The sequence below is a fragment of the Neltuma alba genome, unplaced genomic scaffold (genome assembly GCF_004799145.2).
Source record: "Neltuma alba isolate B1F8T4 unplaced genomic scaffold, ASM479914v2 tig00010174_pilon, whole genome shotgun sequence".
NCBI classification, from domain to species: Eukaryota; Viridiplantae; Streptophyta; class Magnoliopsida; order Fabales; family Fabaceae; genus Neltuma; species Neltuma alba.
Window position 1 is genome coordinate 1,251,038 of NW_021635117.1, and position 15,554 is coordinate 1,266,591.

The following is a 15,554-nucleotide window of genomic DNA, read 5'->3' on the forward strand; positions in this document are numbered from 1 at the left end:
CAATCTTTTATGATGAATAAAGATCTTTGCGGGAAATCCCAACTACAAGTTCAACCATGTAAAAAAGAAAGGAAGTACATGACAAAAAAAGTGAAGTTGTTGATAAAATGCTCACTTCCTATCATGGTTGTCATTCTGGTTGTTTCATGTATTGTCTATCTAAGACATAAGAGAGATGTGTATGCTAATGGTTTAGCCAACAAAGATTTAATAAATATGGGAACACGAATTAGGGTATCCTATTATGATCTTTTGCATGGAACAGATGGATTTGATGAGAGTAACCTTCTTGGCTTTGGATATTATGGATCAGTATACAAAGCAACTCTTCCAAATGGAATGATAGTTGCTGTTAAAGTATTTTGCTCAAACTTGGATGAAGCATTATTGAGTTTTGATATTGAGTGTGTTGTAGCATGCAATTTACGACACCGCAATCTTGTTAAGATTATTACTAGCTGCTCAAATGGTTATTTTAAGTGTCTAATAATGGAGTTCATGTCAAATGGGAATCTAGATAGATGGTTATACTCTCATAACAACTGTTTAGATATCCTAAAAAGGTTGAATATATTGATTGATGTGGCAGTTGCATTAGAATATCTTCATTATGGTTCTTCTACACCAGTTGTCCATTGTGATCTAAAACCGAGCAATGTCTTGTTAGATGAAAATATGGTGGCTCATCTTACTGATTTTGGTGTAGCTAAATTGGTGGGTGAAGAACACTTGAAAATTTATACAAAAACTTTGGCCACAATTGGTTATATGGCACCAGGTAATAATTTAGTAATCATATTTTAGTTTTAATTGTGTGCATTGTTTTTGTTTACCATCTTATAAAAAAATTTATATTATTTAATTACTAACAAAATATTTGTTGTCTTTGCATGCATGAGTTTATTGTATTAATAAAATTAAATTTTAACGACAAAGACATTATGTTCATTTTTTTTATTGACAAAATGGCATTGATACTGATAATTCTACTTGGTATATAGAGTATGGATCAGAAGGAGCTATTTCCATTAAAGGAGATGTGTACAGCTATGGTATTTTGTTAATGGAAATATTTACGAGAAAGAAGCCAACAGATGACATGTTTGTAGAAAGTCTAAGTTTGAAAGATTGGGTGAGCACGTCAACACCACAATCTGTCATCCATATTCTAGATGCAAATTTGCTGCCCAATCAAAATATTGGTGATATATTACCACATGTGTCATCAATTTTTGAGTTGGCATTAAATTGTTGCTCCAACTTACCTGAAGCACGACCTACAATGATTGATGTTGTGGTATCGATGAAAAAAAGCAAGTTTGCATTAATACAAAATATTAGAGGCAACCCAAGTTAAATAATTGTTAAATAAAATGTTAGTTTCTGTTTCTTACCTCTTTGGTTTGGTTTAATTATGTAATAATCTTATCATAGTAAAGCAAAGATGTTTACCATGCAAATGTATCAAGTATTTGAAGTTTGAGTTTTTCTTAACAAATGTGTATTTCAAACATCTCATATTATTTGAATAATACGAACCTGAAATTCTGGCACCAAAAAAAAAAAGTAACATGAATAGTCCATTCCCCCCCCTAAAATTCCCATATGCAAAATGGAATTTGATTCATTATAACTTTCATTATATAATTCTGTTATGTCAAATGATCAAAGGAAGGAAGGGATATTCTTAAGTGATTGGTCTTGTACAATTTTGTTATTATAACACAGCAAAATTATTGTCACACAATTTATCATTCAGATAATTTACGAGCAACTTTACCCATGAAATCAAAACTTTAATATGCTTTTAGAAAGCCTTCACCTCAAAAGTTTCTAATGATAATATAATTTTTTGAGCTTATTGGCTATTATTTTCAACAAGACCTATTTGCAATTTATAGTATTCTAGTATAAATTCCTTTTTTAGGATGTTGGTATTTTTTTCTATATCATATTACTCAAAACCCCAATTTACTTATAAATTACACATCATTAATCATGTTAATATTCAGTTAAATCAAAATCTTTTAATAAATCTTAAGCAAATAAATTAGCAAAAACCTCTGGAAACTTCATGGTGAACTCCAATAACATTTAATGATTCTGAAAGAGAAGACTCTTAAAAGATTGCCTCTAATGTCCATTGCAAGAGCTCTGTTATCATGGCATCTGAGTCTAGGCTCTTCAAGATCCATCACCAAAATTTCAAGAGGGCCCCATAACTCAGGCCCATTATCATGATTGGGAATCCAAGAATGAATAAGAAACATCCTAAGAACAATGTCTAATGTGTATTCTCCTTCTCTCTCAAACTAAGAAACTCACAAACCCTCTTTCAAAGCAAGAAACTCGTTAGAAAATGTGATCATGGCGGACGAGAAAGCATTTGGTGATTATGTGATTAATTTAGGCATCAACTTCGCTCAGCCACTTAATCTTCATCCCTCTAACACATAAGGAGTCACAATCATCACTCTAATCTTAACTGGAAGTGAAAATTATATGATTTGAAAGGGTGATGTTGATTACTCTTCAAGTAAAGCACAATATAAGCTTTGTAGATGGTTCTTGTAAGAAAGAAGATAAGGAAAACACCTCCAAGAGCAGTAGGAGAGCTGCAATGCAATAGCTCTTTTTCTTGGATTTTGAATGTGGCATGGATTGACCTAAAAGAAAGGTTAATAAAGTTTCAAGATTGTGGATATTCTCATTATGCTAAGAAATCAACTTACTTCAAGCTGGTCAGTTAAGATAACGGTATAAAAATATACATGAAGTTTTTAAAACAAGGCGAAAATACACATAACATTTCCAATGGCGATATCATTTTTGCACTGTTTTGGAAACTTTGTGTAGTTTTGTGTCATTTTCTTGACCTATATGTTTGCTAAATAATTAATGTTTGTTGACTTAATGACCATAGCTTTTTTGCACTATTTTAAAATTTCATATATACTTTGGGAACCAAGAAAAATTTATGGTGTTGGATACTCATGATGAAATACCTTATTTTTAGATATGCACTCTAACCCTTTACTACATTGGATAGTGCTTAAAAAATATTTTAAGATACTCAATGTACAAAAAATTAATGAATTTAGGATACTAGGTGCTTTTGGAAAAAAAATTGTAAGCTTTTGTATGCACTAAAAATTAATCAATTTAAGATACTGGATGCTATTAAAAAATATTTAAAAATATTAGATACAACTTAACCCAAATAAATAAAAATTAAAATTAAAAAATTTTAAAAAAAGAGGTGAGTCATCCTCAAACGTTGATTTGGGGGATGAGCATGCTCAGTTCATAGAATTGATGAGGAGGGCATCCATAAAGTAACATAGAACCAAACATTGAGAAATAGGTTTGAGTTTTCTCTATATTTCTTGCGCATTCCATTCATAGATTCACAAAATTACCATCACTTAATATTTTAAATTTCTAAATGTATTTTTTTTAAAAAAATAGTAATTTAAATAAAAATTATCACACATTGTCTAAACACTATTTCTGTCTTGATTGTTGCCTGGGATTCTACTTGATTGTGAAGAATGCTCATAATCAAATAGAATTTTAGGTCTTGTTTGGTTATATCGTTTTTTAAAATAAACTTATAAAATTGTCTTTCAAAACATGTAGAAAAAACGTATAATATTATTACTTGTTTTTCTTTAGATCCCTATAGATTTGTTTCTTTTTATCAGGTCTTTGTAATTTTACCTAAATTTTATAATCATACAATTCGAAGGCGATTGGAAATGGTAAGTGTGTGGATGAAAACGGAGATTACGCATGGTGGCGCGTGAATTTACAAACAGTAAACCGCTAATTGTATGCATTTAGATCGGCAGCCTTTTCACCTTGTTATGAGGTGTATCTCTTAGGTTATCAAGTGGAAGAAGTAGATCTAAAAATCAGAGAAGATAGAGGGAAGGGGAGTGTTTCTTTGCTCCACTGTTCATCAACTCCTTCATTATGAGGGAAGATAGAGTCATGATTCAGTGAAGCAGGTGACGGCAACATGTAATCACAGTGGGATAAATGGAAGCCTCAACCGTTAGGTTAGAATATTAGATCTCTAATCACTGGTATTCAGGTTCGTAATTATCAATATGTTTAATAGATTAAATTGTGGCATCATGATGAAGTGCATCCTTCAAGAAGACCTATGATTATCGAGCTTGAAACCTCTTATTCTCTATGGGACTTGTATGAAATTGATATGGGTTTGTCAAAAGAGGATATTAAAGAATGTGTATAAAGCTAGAATTTCTTCCTTACAATATGGTTGTCAAATTCGTGCATTTCTGTTAGAACTTCAAAACTTTCATGCAAGATTTGTTGTCAATTTTTTAGTGCTTATGCTACTTTAATCTCCATCTCTTTATGTAGTTGAATCTTTGAGGAATTTAGTGGTAATCATTGCTTTCAATCTCTTTGGAAGTTGCTATTATGGGTGTAAGCAGATGTGAAGCTACATCTTCAACTTCCAATTGTGGTATTTTTATTATCAATATGGATAAATACGAGATAAAGGTGAATATCACTTGGCATGTTTCTGTAGCTTATAAGTGGATCAACTCTGTTATTTCCATGTATAAATCTTTTCTGAGTAATCTTGTTGTGGGGCTGGGTGTTGAATGGTCTCCTGAAAAAATATATCATCATCAACTTTGCAACTTTGTGTTGGTCACAAGTGTTTAATTTATCATCATAGTCATTCATTCTTTGTACCCAAAATTCTTCATATTTTTCTCTTAAACCCAAATTATACTTTGTGGGTTTCTAGAACCAATTAAATTGGAAAAAAAATTGCAAACCTCACTAGCATAAATTGCAAGTGTTAAAGGATCCTTTGGACATTTAGTGACTTATGAGTAATTGGGGCAATAAATTCTTAAGCTTTGAATTGATATTTCAAGCCGCATTAGATGCTTATTTTGCATTTGCCATTGGGGAAAAAAATCTCAAGCTTGGAAGCTATCTGGACAATCTTTTTCTGCTTCTCATCAAAGCACTGCTTCAAAGGCATGTAATATTCCTTGTTGGGTTAAGAAAAGTTCTGGTGATTGCAAAAATAGAGTTTCAATCTGGTTTTCAGCATAAGAGTCATCATCATATTTAAAGGTCTCATCGAAATGATGCTAGTAAACCAATGGTTTTTAGTCCTTTACAGAAGAAGTCTTCTGATACTAAGGTGAAGCAAGTCTTCAGATGAAATCAATTTGACTTTTCCAAGGTAAAGACAGATCAAGTTAAGGTAAAGAGAGCTAGACCTCCTGATGGTCATGACAGCTTGGCTAATAAACCAAAATGGCAATTACTAAATAATCAAAATCAAGTGGTTGTTTCTTCCTTATAGTCATCTGCTTTCTATGGTCTCAAAACTATTGCAGTTATGTTTCTGTCTCTGCTTTCTATGTTTCCATCTCAAAACTTTGATTACTAGATAATCAAAGTCAACTTTGGCTTCTGATGTCATATCAAAGAAAGCTCATTTAATGTCTCACTCAAATTCTATCAAAGAGGCTTGGGGAGCTGCTTGCTCAAAGCTTTCTCAGGAGCCATGAGGATCCTTAGTTGGAATTGTCAGGGCTTAAGAAAGCAATGGTACTTCAAAGATGCAAGCAATTGGTCAAATTGCACTCCCCTAATTTCATCTTCTTGGCTAAAACAAAAATTTCTTTATCTAATGCTTGTAAGCCTCCAGTTGATGTGGGTTATAATCATTATGTGGCTACATATGTAATTAAAAAAGGGGGAGGTACAATTATTGCATGAAAATCTGCTTTTGATATTACCGTTTTAGATGTCACTCCCTACTTCTGTCGCTGCTTGCTTAATTTTACTGAAACAAGTTCTCCCTTCTATCTATCTTTTGTATATGGCCCTTTTTCTTCATCTTAAATATATTCTTACCTCTTAGATTAGCCTCACCTCTCAAAGCATTGCTGGACCATGGCTGATTATTGGAGATTTTAATTAGATTTTCTTTTCATCTGATTAAAATTAGCAGCTTTGTCTCTTCAAGTGCTTCTGCCCATTTCCTTTAACGTATTGACTTGGCTCATCTTATTAATATTCAACAACATGGTCCTGTTTTTGCATGGACTAATAATAAGAAAGGGGAAACTAAAATCTTAGAAAGATTAGATACAATCTTTGCCAATCACTCTTAGCTATGTTTTCCTACTTTCCTTAGTCTGTACTGTATCAATTGTAGCATTTGATCATAGACCTATCTTGTTTTCAACTGGTCAGGTGCGCAAGAAGAGCAAAATTGGAAGATTTGAACCCTATTGGAAGTTGTTTAAAGAAAGTGAATTGATTATCTAACAATGTTGATGTTAGCATGTTTTTGGCTCTCCTAGCTTTAATCTGTATTGTAAGCTCCTACACACTTTATCTGTATTACATTGGAGCCACTCTCAAGTTGGAAATTTCAACTGTAAAATCAATCTTGCTGAGACAAAACTATTAGAGTCTTTCAACTAAGTTGGGATCCATGGATTGTTTTCAAGACAATCCAAGTAATGTAATCTCTGAGGCCCAACATGAACTTGAATTTCTCTACAATGGTCAAAAAAGCTATTGGGCTTAAAGAGCAAAGATCAAATAGTAAATCGAGGGAGAAAGAAACACACAATTTTTCCACAATATTATTAGTAGAGGAAAAACTTTTAATACAATAATCTCACTCAAAAAATAGATGATTCTTGGATAAGTGACCAGCAACAATTATGATAATAGTCACCCAATATTTTTCCTCTATCTATCAAAGTTCAAGTAACCTTTTTTTTTTTTTTACCACTTTTGATGCATCATCTGAATTAAAATCCCAACCATTGGCGCCACAGATATGAGCTATTTGATGAGCCCTATTACTATTGATGAAGGCAAGACTGTAATCTTTCATCTCCCTAGAGGTAGTACCCTAGGACCAGATGGTTATCATTCTGATTTCTTCTAAATTCATTAGGACCTAGTTAAACAAGACCCTAGCATCATTTTGTCATCATGGGAATCAGAGTATCTCTTTTGAGCTTTTAATAAAACTCTGATTATCTTGATACCTAAAACTAACAAGTTGTAAACTCTCAAGGATCTTTGATCAATCAGCTTTTGCAATATCTTGTATGAAATTATAGCTAAGGTCTTATGTAGTCACCTTAAAAAGCAACTGGATAAATGCATTGCTCAAAATCAGTGTGCCTTCTTTAAAGGGCAGCTCATATTAGATTCAATCATTTACCTCACTTTCCCTTTATCATAAGGAAAACTTATCCCCCTTACTTGTATTAATAATTTATAATTAATTCTTTTAATGCATATTACCATTCCATCAATACACTAACCATTTTCATTTATCATCATATTGAATCTTGCATGCCATCATCATCATTTATCATCACATAACATTAATGGCATATTCATGATATACATTGACATACAAATTTACATGATGTAATACAATACATTTCCTCAATTCTTTTTCTCATTTCCTTGCTTCCACTTCATGCATAATCTTGCTTGCTCATTATCACCTATTAGGGTTGGTTAAGGGAGGGTGATATTCAGAAAAATTGCAGTAGCAAACAATTACCTATATGCATGTAATACTAATGCTTGGTGGATGACATGGTTGGTTACATGTTTTCATGCTTTTATGCTTATAAAATGACATGCTTTAATACTAAATGTTTCATTCACACGTGGCCATGGAATATATAAGAAATAGAGCAACATTTAATATTTCATAGTCTAAGTCATCATCAAGCAATATCAAAATACAAGTAAGCATATCAAGCACACAATACGGATAAGTTTACTACCTTATGTCTCTAAGTTTCCTCTTGTCTTCTTTGGCTCCCTTTTGCTCCCAACCTTGAGGTTACTTACTTCTTGATGTCTCATGGTCCTAAATGTATTAACACATTATTGTCATTTATTCATTAGAGCCATGGTAACTAACAACATTTAAACTTTGTTATCTTTGAACCATATTATCTTGTAACTTTTGAGCTTGATTTCTGATATTTTTAAAATTAATTCCACATGCTATTCCCTATAATTTTGCATGTAGAATTTATTTTTAAGCTCAAAATTATCAAAATATAACTCCTACCCCTAGAACAAGCTTTTGTTGAACACATAAGGTTTTAGGGTTTAAAATTCTATTTTTAATTCTAATGCTTCCAAACTTGCTTTTTTAGCTTTACCCCACACAATTTTTCATTCTCAATACATTGTAAGCATCAAAATCATCAAAATCTAACCCTAACATTAATCCTAAGTCTAGCCAAAAAATTCTACGAAAGGTTAAGGAAAGTTAGCTTTCTTGTAAACTCATTACAAAATCACTTGATTTTTGTTCCTTTCAAACCTTTAAATATTATTCTAACAACAATTTCATCTTCTCCTTAACTTTCATGTAGCATGTCCTCTTAGGGTTTCAAGTTTCCAAAATCCAAGAAAACTCATGACCAAACTCAACAACAACAAAGGTAATGGAAATTACATAAAAAACCATAAACATACCTTGTCTTGGAGCTTGATCTTGCATGGTTTCTTTTGATCTTCTTCTTCTCCTTTCTCCCTTCATATTTTCAGCTTCTCCCCCTCTCTTGCCCTTTGTTGGCCAAAAATCTTGTATAGAATAGGAGGGAGTAGTATTTAAAAAAATCTTTGCTTAAATTTCATCTTCTCCTTAACTTTCATGTAGCATGTCCTCTTAGGGTTTCAAGTTTCCAAAATCCAAGAAAACTCATGACCAAACTCAACAACAACAAAGGTAATGGAAATTACATAAAAAACCATAAACATACCTTGTCTTGGAGCTTGATCTTGCATGGTTTCTTTTGATCTTCTTCTTCTCCTTTCTCCCTTCATATTTTCAGCTTCTCCCCCTCTCTTGCCCTTTGTTGGCCAAAAATCTTGTATAGAATAGGAGGGAGTAGTATTTAAAAAAAGCTTTGCTTAAATTAGCTCTTGATCTTGTGTGTGTGAATTAATTTTGACCATCAATTTAATCTCTTTCGTTATATGTCCCTTAACTTTTTTATTCTTCCCACCTAATCCTCTTAGGTGTCCCTTCCATTTAATAGAATGCCACTTTATGAGACACATCACATGCCACCTATCACATATGTAAAGAAAATATGATATTTTATTATACAATTTCATTTTTCCAAGCTTAACCCTTAGCAAAATATATTATTACATTCATGTTCCCTAATCAAATTTACATTCAAATAGGGAGAAAAATAGGGAGAATTCGTGCTCCCTCATACTCTTGACTATTCCTCCACTGATTTTTTTATTTTACATTATATCGAATACTTTTTTGAGTCCTACTTACTCGATAATCTTAGGACATATTCTAGCACCTTTTTTTTAATCATAGTTAACTTCACATGACATTATATAACATGTCTAAAGAGGGACAACTCTGTTCCTTTTGTTCTTTTATTAAAATATTTAATAATATTTATTTCAAAGCAAACTTGATCGAATTCTCTCTATCGATCCATAACTCTTAGAATCTGTTTTTGGGTATTAATACTACTTTCTCATCATGGGAAATTTTTCTAATTTTTCTCAAGTCAAAAGTCAACCCATAGATAGTTTATTTTGACTTTTTCAGATAGTATATAAATAGGTTTTAAATTTTGTTAAAGCCAACCTCTTTGCTTTTTTGGGACAAAATTATTTTTAAAACTTGTACTAATTCATCAAGCATTATTTCCCTTTTTTTTTTCAATTACTTGAGGCCTCCTCATATTCTAGATAATTCAATTTCGGCAAATATTTATAATTAGTCAAAACCCTTGGAATTTCGTCAATTTGTTCCAAGAGTATTTTCATCATTTTAAACTCTATATAGGTCTCAAAACCTCTTTTTTTTTTTTAAAGAATTTTTTGGAATTTTTTTTAGAATTTTTGTGCATACTTCCCATTATTGTGCTTTTCAACATGAAAGTTTTTGAATTCACAATTAGATCTTTACTCGGGTTTAGCCTCAAGAATCATCTCATAATCTTTGGTCTTTAATCATCTCCAATTCTCATACTCAACCCATCCAAATATCAGAGTCTCTAACTTGTCTGTCTTATTGTTCTAGAAAACTTTTACTTTGTGATTTAGTCCCTGAAAATCCTTTCGTCTTTCTAACAGACTTTTGAAACTTCTGCCAAGAGGGGTCTGGCAACCTACTCATTTCAAGTTAATTCTGATACTTTCATGTCCAAAATCTGGGATGTTACACAAGTTTTTTTGACAAAGATTGAACCTAAGCCATCTTTGTTGTCAACTCAATACTCTCATACAGATTTTCTACCATCCAAATAGCAAGCGCATTCTACAACAGCGTAGCATGTCAAAGTAACATCTTTGTTGTGGTGCATAGACAACCTAAAAGTAGCAATTTATTTGAGACATCTCATGACTTGTTTGAAAGCTTGCCAATACTCTTCCTAAGAAATTGACTTAATCGATTCACAGTAAAAGCTATGTCCGGGTAGGTATGCGTGACCTATTGCAATGCTCCCTTTGTACTTTTATATTGTTTTAGATCTACTAACAATTCCCCATCAGAAATAGATAATGATTTGGTTGAAACCATTGGTGTTGGACGTAGGGCAAAGTGAAGCATGCCAAATTTTTTATGTAAATCAATAATGTTCTTGGATTGAGAAAGATATAGATCATGAGCATTTCATGTAGTTTTAATGCCCAAGAAATAATGCAAGGAACCTATGTCTTTCAAAGCAAAGATGTTGTGAGGTTCTCAAGTGAAAGCTTTCAACTTTGTAGGGTTATTTCCTATGACAATAATGTCATTTACATAGACCAATAACATTATGATGCAACCAAAATGCTTAAACCAAAAAGAAGTATAATACTTAAAATTTCTAAAATCCTATTACAGCAATGCGTTTTTAAGCTTATCAAACAAATCTCTTGGTGCTTATTTAAGCCTATGCAAGGATTTGTCAAGTCAACATATATGATTTGGTCTTGTTTTGTCTATAAAACCCTTAGGTTGTTTCATATAAACTACTTCATCTAAAATACCATTAAGAAAAGCATTTTTTTATGTCAAGTTGGTTTATGCACCAACCTCTTGCCATTGCAACTGTAAGCACCAAATGAACAATGGAAGCTTTAATGATAGGTATAAAAGTCTCACAATAGTCAATACCTGGGCTTGGTTGAAAACTCTTAACCACCAACTGAGCCTCTCTTTTATTCAAACTGCTATCTTGATTGAATTTGTTTCCAAACACCTACTTACATCCAACTAAGCTTTCTTTACTAGTGCAAGGGACAAATGTCTAGGTTTTGTTTCTTATCAAAATATTGTACTCATCCTGTGATACATTCTGCTAGTGAGAATTCAATACAGCTTCTTTAATAATTGCAAACTTACGCTATACTTTAATGGAGTGTTTTACCAATCCAATGAAAGGATGCCTGGCTTTGTAATACTAACTTTACTTTGTGTTATCATAGAATGCAAATTCTATTGAGATTTTTGTAATATAGGTTGGATATGGTTTTGTGAAGATGCAACTAAACTAGAAGAGTGCTCAAAGTTGTTACTTATTGATGGCAGGAAAGATATAGATCATGCAGGAGACAGGACATGCTCTGAAGAAGTATTTCTGCTATCATTAGCACCTACAGAAGTTGTTGTGACATGCTAATTAGCTATTGCAACTGTAGGCATAGGTGGCAAGTCAAAAAAAGAAGCATAAATAATGGTATGCTCTTTTACATGTTTGGTACTCAGAAAATCATGCTTAAAAGAGAAATCAAGCTCATTAAACAACACATGACGTGAAAAAAAGATTCTACCTGCAGAGCTCAAGCATTTGTACCCATTATGCTTCTCATTAGCTAAAGAAAAAATCATGCTAAAAAGAAAACTAACCAATATAGACCAAAAAAATAAAGAAAACCAGACTTCCATAGAAACACCACAAAACCATAGTAGCTGAGATAAAAAAAACACAAAAAGTAGAGAGCAAGTATGCACAACAAAGGAGAAAGAACCATAATCAGTGAAGACCAACATGAGCACTTAAACAAGCTACAACACCAAGTTTCAAAGAACTTTTAAGAGAGATTACTCTAGAGTAATATATTTCTTTCTTGTAAGTACATTCAAGTAAAATATGATGACCAGGACGCAATTTTCTCTGAGGTTGATGAAGATCTATGATGGGTGCCCCCGGACTTGAGAAGAAGATTAAAGCTTTGAAGGTGGGGCATCCACAATCTATGCTAGAAGTGAGGGAGGAACAAGGGAAGTGGCGAAGGGCAATTTTAGCAATGAGGATTCATGAAGCTATATATGCTATGTTGATGATGGAAGAATAGGAGAGCTCGAGACATTGACATTCAGATTTAGTGCTCTCTTTGTGGTATGATATCTCCAATTCCTCTCACTTTCTTATTTCCAAGGATCTGAAATGGTTAGCTATGAATGTGGATTGCTGGTTTTGGTCAACCTTGTTTCATTTTCTTGGTTCCATGGTTGATTTAAAAGGGATTCAATTTAGGGGGCTTAAATACAGAGAATTTTGCAGTATGACTCTTGTTATGGATGTTCTCTTTTCTCCTATCTACATATGCAAAAGTTTGTGGCCTTAATTTTATGGCACTGTCTAGGCTACAATGGTTTGTATCCGGTTAATCTTGTTGGTATCAAAGCTAAGGATGACTTAAGATGGGTTTGTCCTTGGAATAAAGGGCTAATTGAGTGTTTGGTGAAAAGAATCATCATAGATGTAAGTCTAACTATTTCTATTCGTGCGAATTGCTCTGATTGTGTCATTTTGGTTTTTAGAGATTTGCCTAACTCTAATGGACTTTGGCAATCTTGACAAACAGTGAAGTGCTCAATTTTGCAGTGGATTCCAAGACATTGTAACTTGGTCGCTGATTGGTTTGCTCATGTAGCTCTGAGAGAAAAGTGCTTGAAAAACCAGGTTTTACAACCCCCTTCTCCTTTGCCAAAAATCCTAGTTGATGATGCTCATATGGTTGGGAATCTTGTTACCTGATTTTGCTCTTTTTGTTCTTTGTTTTAAGTTGTTTTCTGTCAGTTTGTTTCTTTGTGTTCTTGATGGCTTTATTTTTATCTTTGTTTTACTCTTTTTTGTGTGTGCTTGTATTATTGTGACTCTTTTTGATGGAATGAATTGCTCAGTTTGACGCCAAAAAAAGTACTTTGTACTATATGATTTATACCATGTTCATTAAAAAAGCTCAACATCATACACACGTACTAACATATTCTATTGCTCCCCCATTAAGTTTTGTTGTTTTTTCCCTCATGCCTTAATTAAAGAATACGTCCTTTTCCTATTTAATTTTGTATTGTCAATTTTTTCAATTGTTTCTTTTCTATTTCACAAATTTATTAACTTCCTATTAAATCATTATTTAATAATCACAGCATAAAAACTTTAATTTTTATAATTTACGATTTCTCTATTTTTCATTCTAAATATTTTACGAAGACTAAGAAATAATAGAAATAAATTTATGCGTATATATTCTTATCTAAACTAAAGTCATGATTTCCATAAACTTTTCTATGACTAGGTTTTAAACATAAAACATAGACAAATGCGATAAGCATAATGTGTTAGATTTGACCCTATGTCATTAGGATCTGTTTCTTTTAATATATTTAGCATTTCAACATTGACAAATATTAAGCTTTTGGAATTAGCAAGATAGGTTTATTTTTCCATGTTATAGCATGCATACATATATTATCTACAAACACTATTACTGGTTTCGGTTTCTTTCTACGCATCCATTTTTCTTGTTTTCAGGTTTTATACCTAAGGATATAATTAAGCAATCTTGTTAAACTCTAAATCATAGATTTTGAGTGAACCTATTCCTTCCAATATATTTAACATTTCAACATTGAAATCCTTGCACCTTAGCAATAATTTCCTTTCTGGCCTTCTCCCATTGTAGGAGAAATTGGCATCCATCTTTCAGAAGCACCAATTTTTATATTGTGATAAACTTGGGGACAACTCATTTGGCAACTAATCCAGTGTTTCATCCTCAAGCAAAACACATTGCTCTTGATTACCACTTTGTTCATGAAAGAGTTGCTGCAAAGTGTCTCAGAATTGCTGTTGTTTCCTCTTATGACCAACTTGTGGATACTCTGACCAAGTCTATAGTTGCTGATCATTTTAAGAGGTTGAGGACAAGTCTCAATGTTCATTCTTCATATTTGGACTCAAGGGGGTGTGTTAGAAATAATATTACACAAGCCCAGCAAAATTCAAATAAACAAAGGCCCAATACAGTACATAATTACATCTAGCCCTATTGTCTAGATCATTCTTATTTAGGAGTGTTTGGCACTTTTTCAGTCCGAGGTAAACTCCTCAACATATTTATTTTATATACCGTAAAATCACTTTTAAAATTATGATTTGGATTCCATCCAAATACCCCCAAATATAACATGTGCTTCTTTATTTTCCTGATCCTTTTCCACTTACTCTTGCCTAGCCTATATAAGAAATAGTGAATCACAGTACATTTCATGGAAAATGCAAAAATATGACGATTATTGAGTATTTGTTTCTTTTCTGCTGAAATTTTTATCTAATAATTTCAGGCCACCCATTACATTTAGTAATTAAATGGGATTAATTATCCTTTAAATACCTAAAATGTCATAAATTAAATAAAATTTCTTTTTAGTACAATTTTGTCATTTTTTACCTCTTCTTATCAATAAATACGATTCAAGACATTATTCTCTATTTTTTATAAATTTCTGATAATTTTTTGAAATTCCGCACATATCTTCAAAATCATCCTTCCTTTAAGTTTTCAAAATTATGCCTTTCTCCATCTCTTGTCTAAATTCATATTGTGTCTTGTTTGTATTTCTTCTACTTCTTTGGGCTCATAATTAGCCTTTATTCCCATATTTGGGCTTTACTCAAAAAGTCAGATATTACATATTGCTTCCTTAAGAGATTGAGAAGGGAAATCAATACTATATAAATGCAACTTGCATGTGTCTGGCTTTTGAAAATTTGCAAGAGCAAAGTAGAATTATCAAGTGGATTTGCTTAGAAACTAAAGATTAGTCAAAAAGTTGACCGGAAAAAAACGGTAGGCAAAAAAAAAAAAAAGGCCAAATAGCTAGGCTAAACCGACGTTAATCATTTGTGTCCTATTTTCCTAGTTTTTAATACTGCATTGTTTAAGCGTGTTAATTATTTCATTGAGTTTCGTTTAAGAAAAGCTTTCAAAAATTTGTAAAGACATCCAATTTACACCTCTCTTATCTCTGTTTAGCATTATTTTTGTGTGAGTTTTCAACTAGCTTATGGGTGATGTATAGTACTATATATATGCAGTTATGTTCACAAAACATAAGTTTTACATCATATATCTAGGTTTTTTTAGAATGGCTTATATTTAACTTTTTAATTATGATTTATGAAATACAAAATAAGTATATGAGAGGAATTTTATATTGACATATGTGAAACTGCCCT

At 32.2% G+C, this 15,554-nt stretch overlaps 1 protein-coding gene across 1 annotated transcript; it reads left to right on the forward strand.

Moving 5' to 3' along the window:
• Positions 1–216: 216 nt before the first annotated feature.
• LOC114754650 (probable LRR receptor-like serine/threonine-protein kinase At3g47570) lies at positions 217–13,067 on the forward strand. Its single transcript, XM_028943443.1, has 4 exons — positions 217–778; positions 1,002–1,052; positions 12,673–12,791; positions 12,915–13,067. The coding sequence occupies exons 1-4, from the start codon at positions 217–219 to the stop codon at positions 13,065–13,067; spliced, it is 885 nt and encodes a 294-aa protein (XP_028799276.1).
• The last annotated feature ends 2,487 nt before the right edge of the window (positions 13,068–15,554 follow it).

Bases quoted from the DNA above. Each gene is read 5' to 3' on its own strand.
- LOC114754650 (XM_028943443.1), top strand. From the start codon at position 217: ATGGGAACACGAATTAGGGTATCCTATTATGATCTTTTGCATGGAACA. The intron at 779-1,001 runs GTAATAATTTAG...CTTGGTATATAG, and splicing joins AATTGGTTATATGGCACCAG to AGTATGGATCAGAAGGAGCT. The intron at 12,792-12,914 runs GTAAGTCTAACT...TCAATTTTGCAG, and splicing joins TGAAAAGAATCATCATAGAT to TGGATTCCAAGACATTGTAA.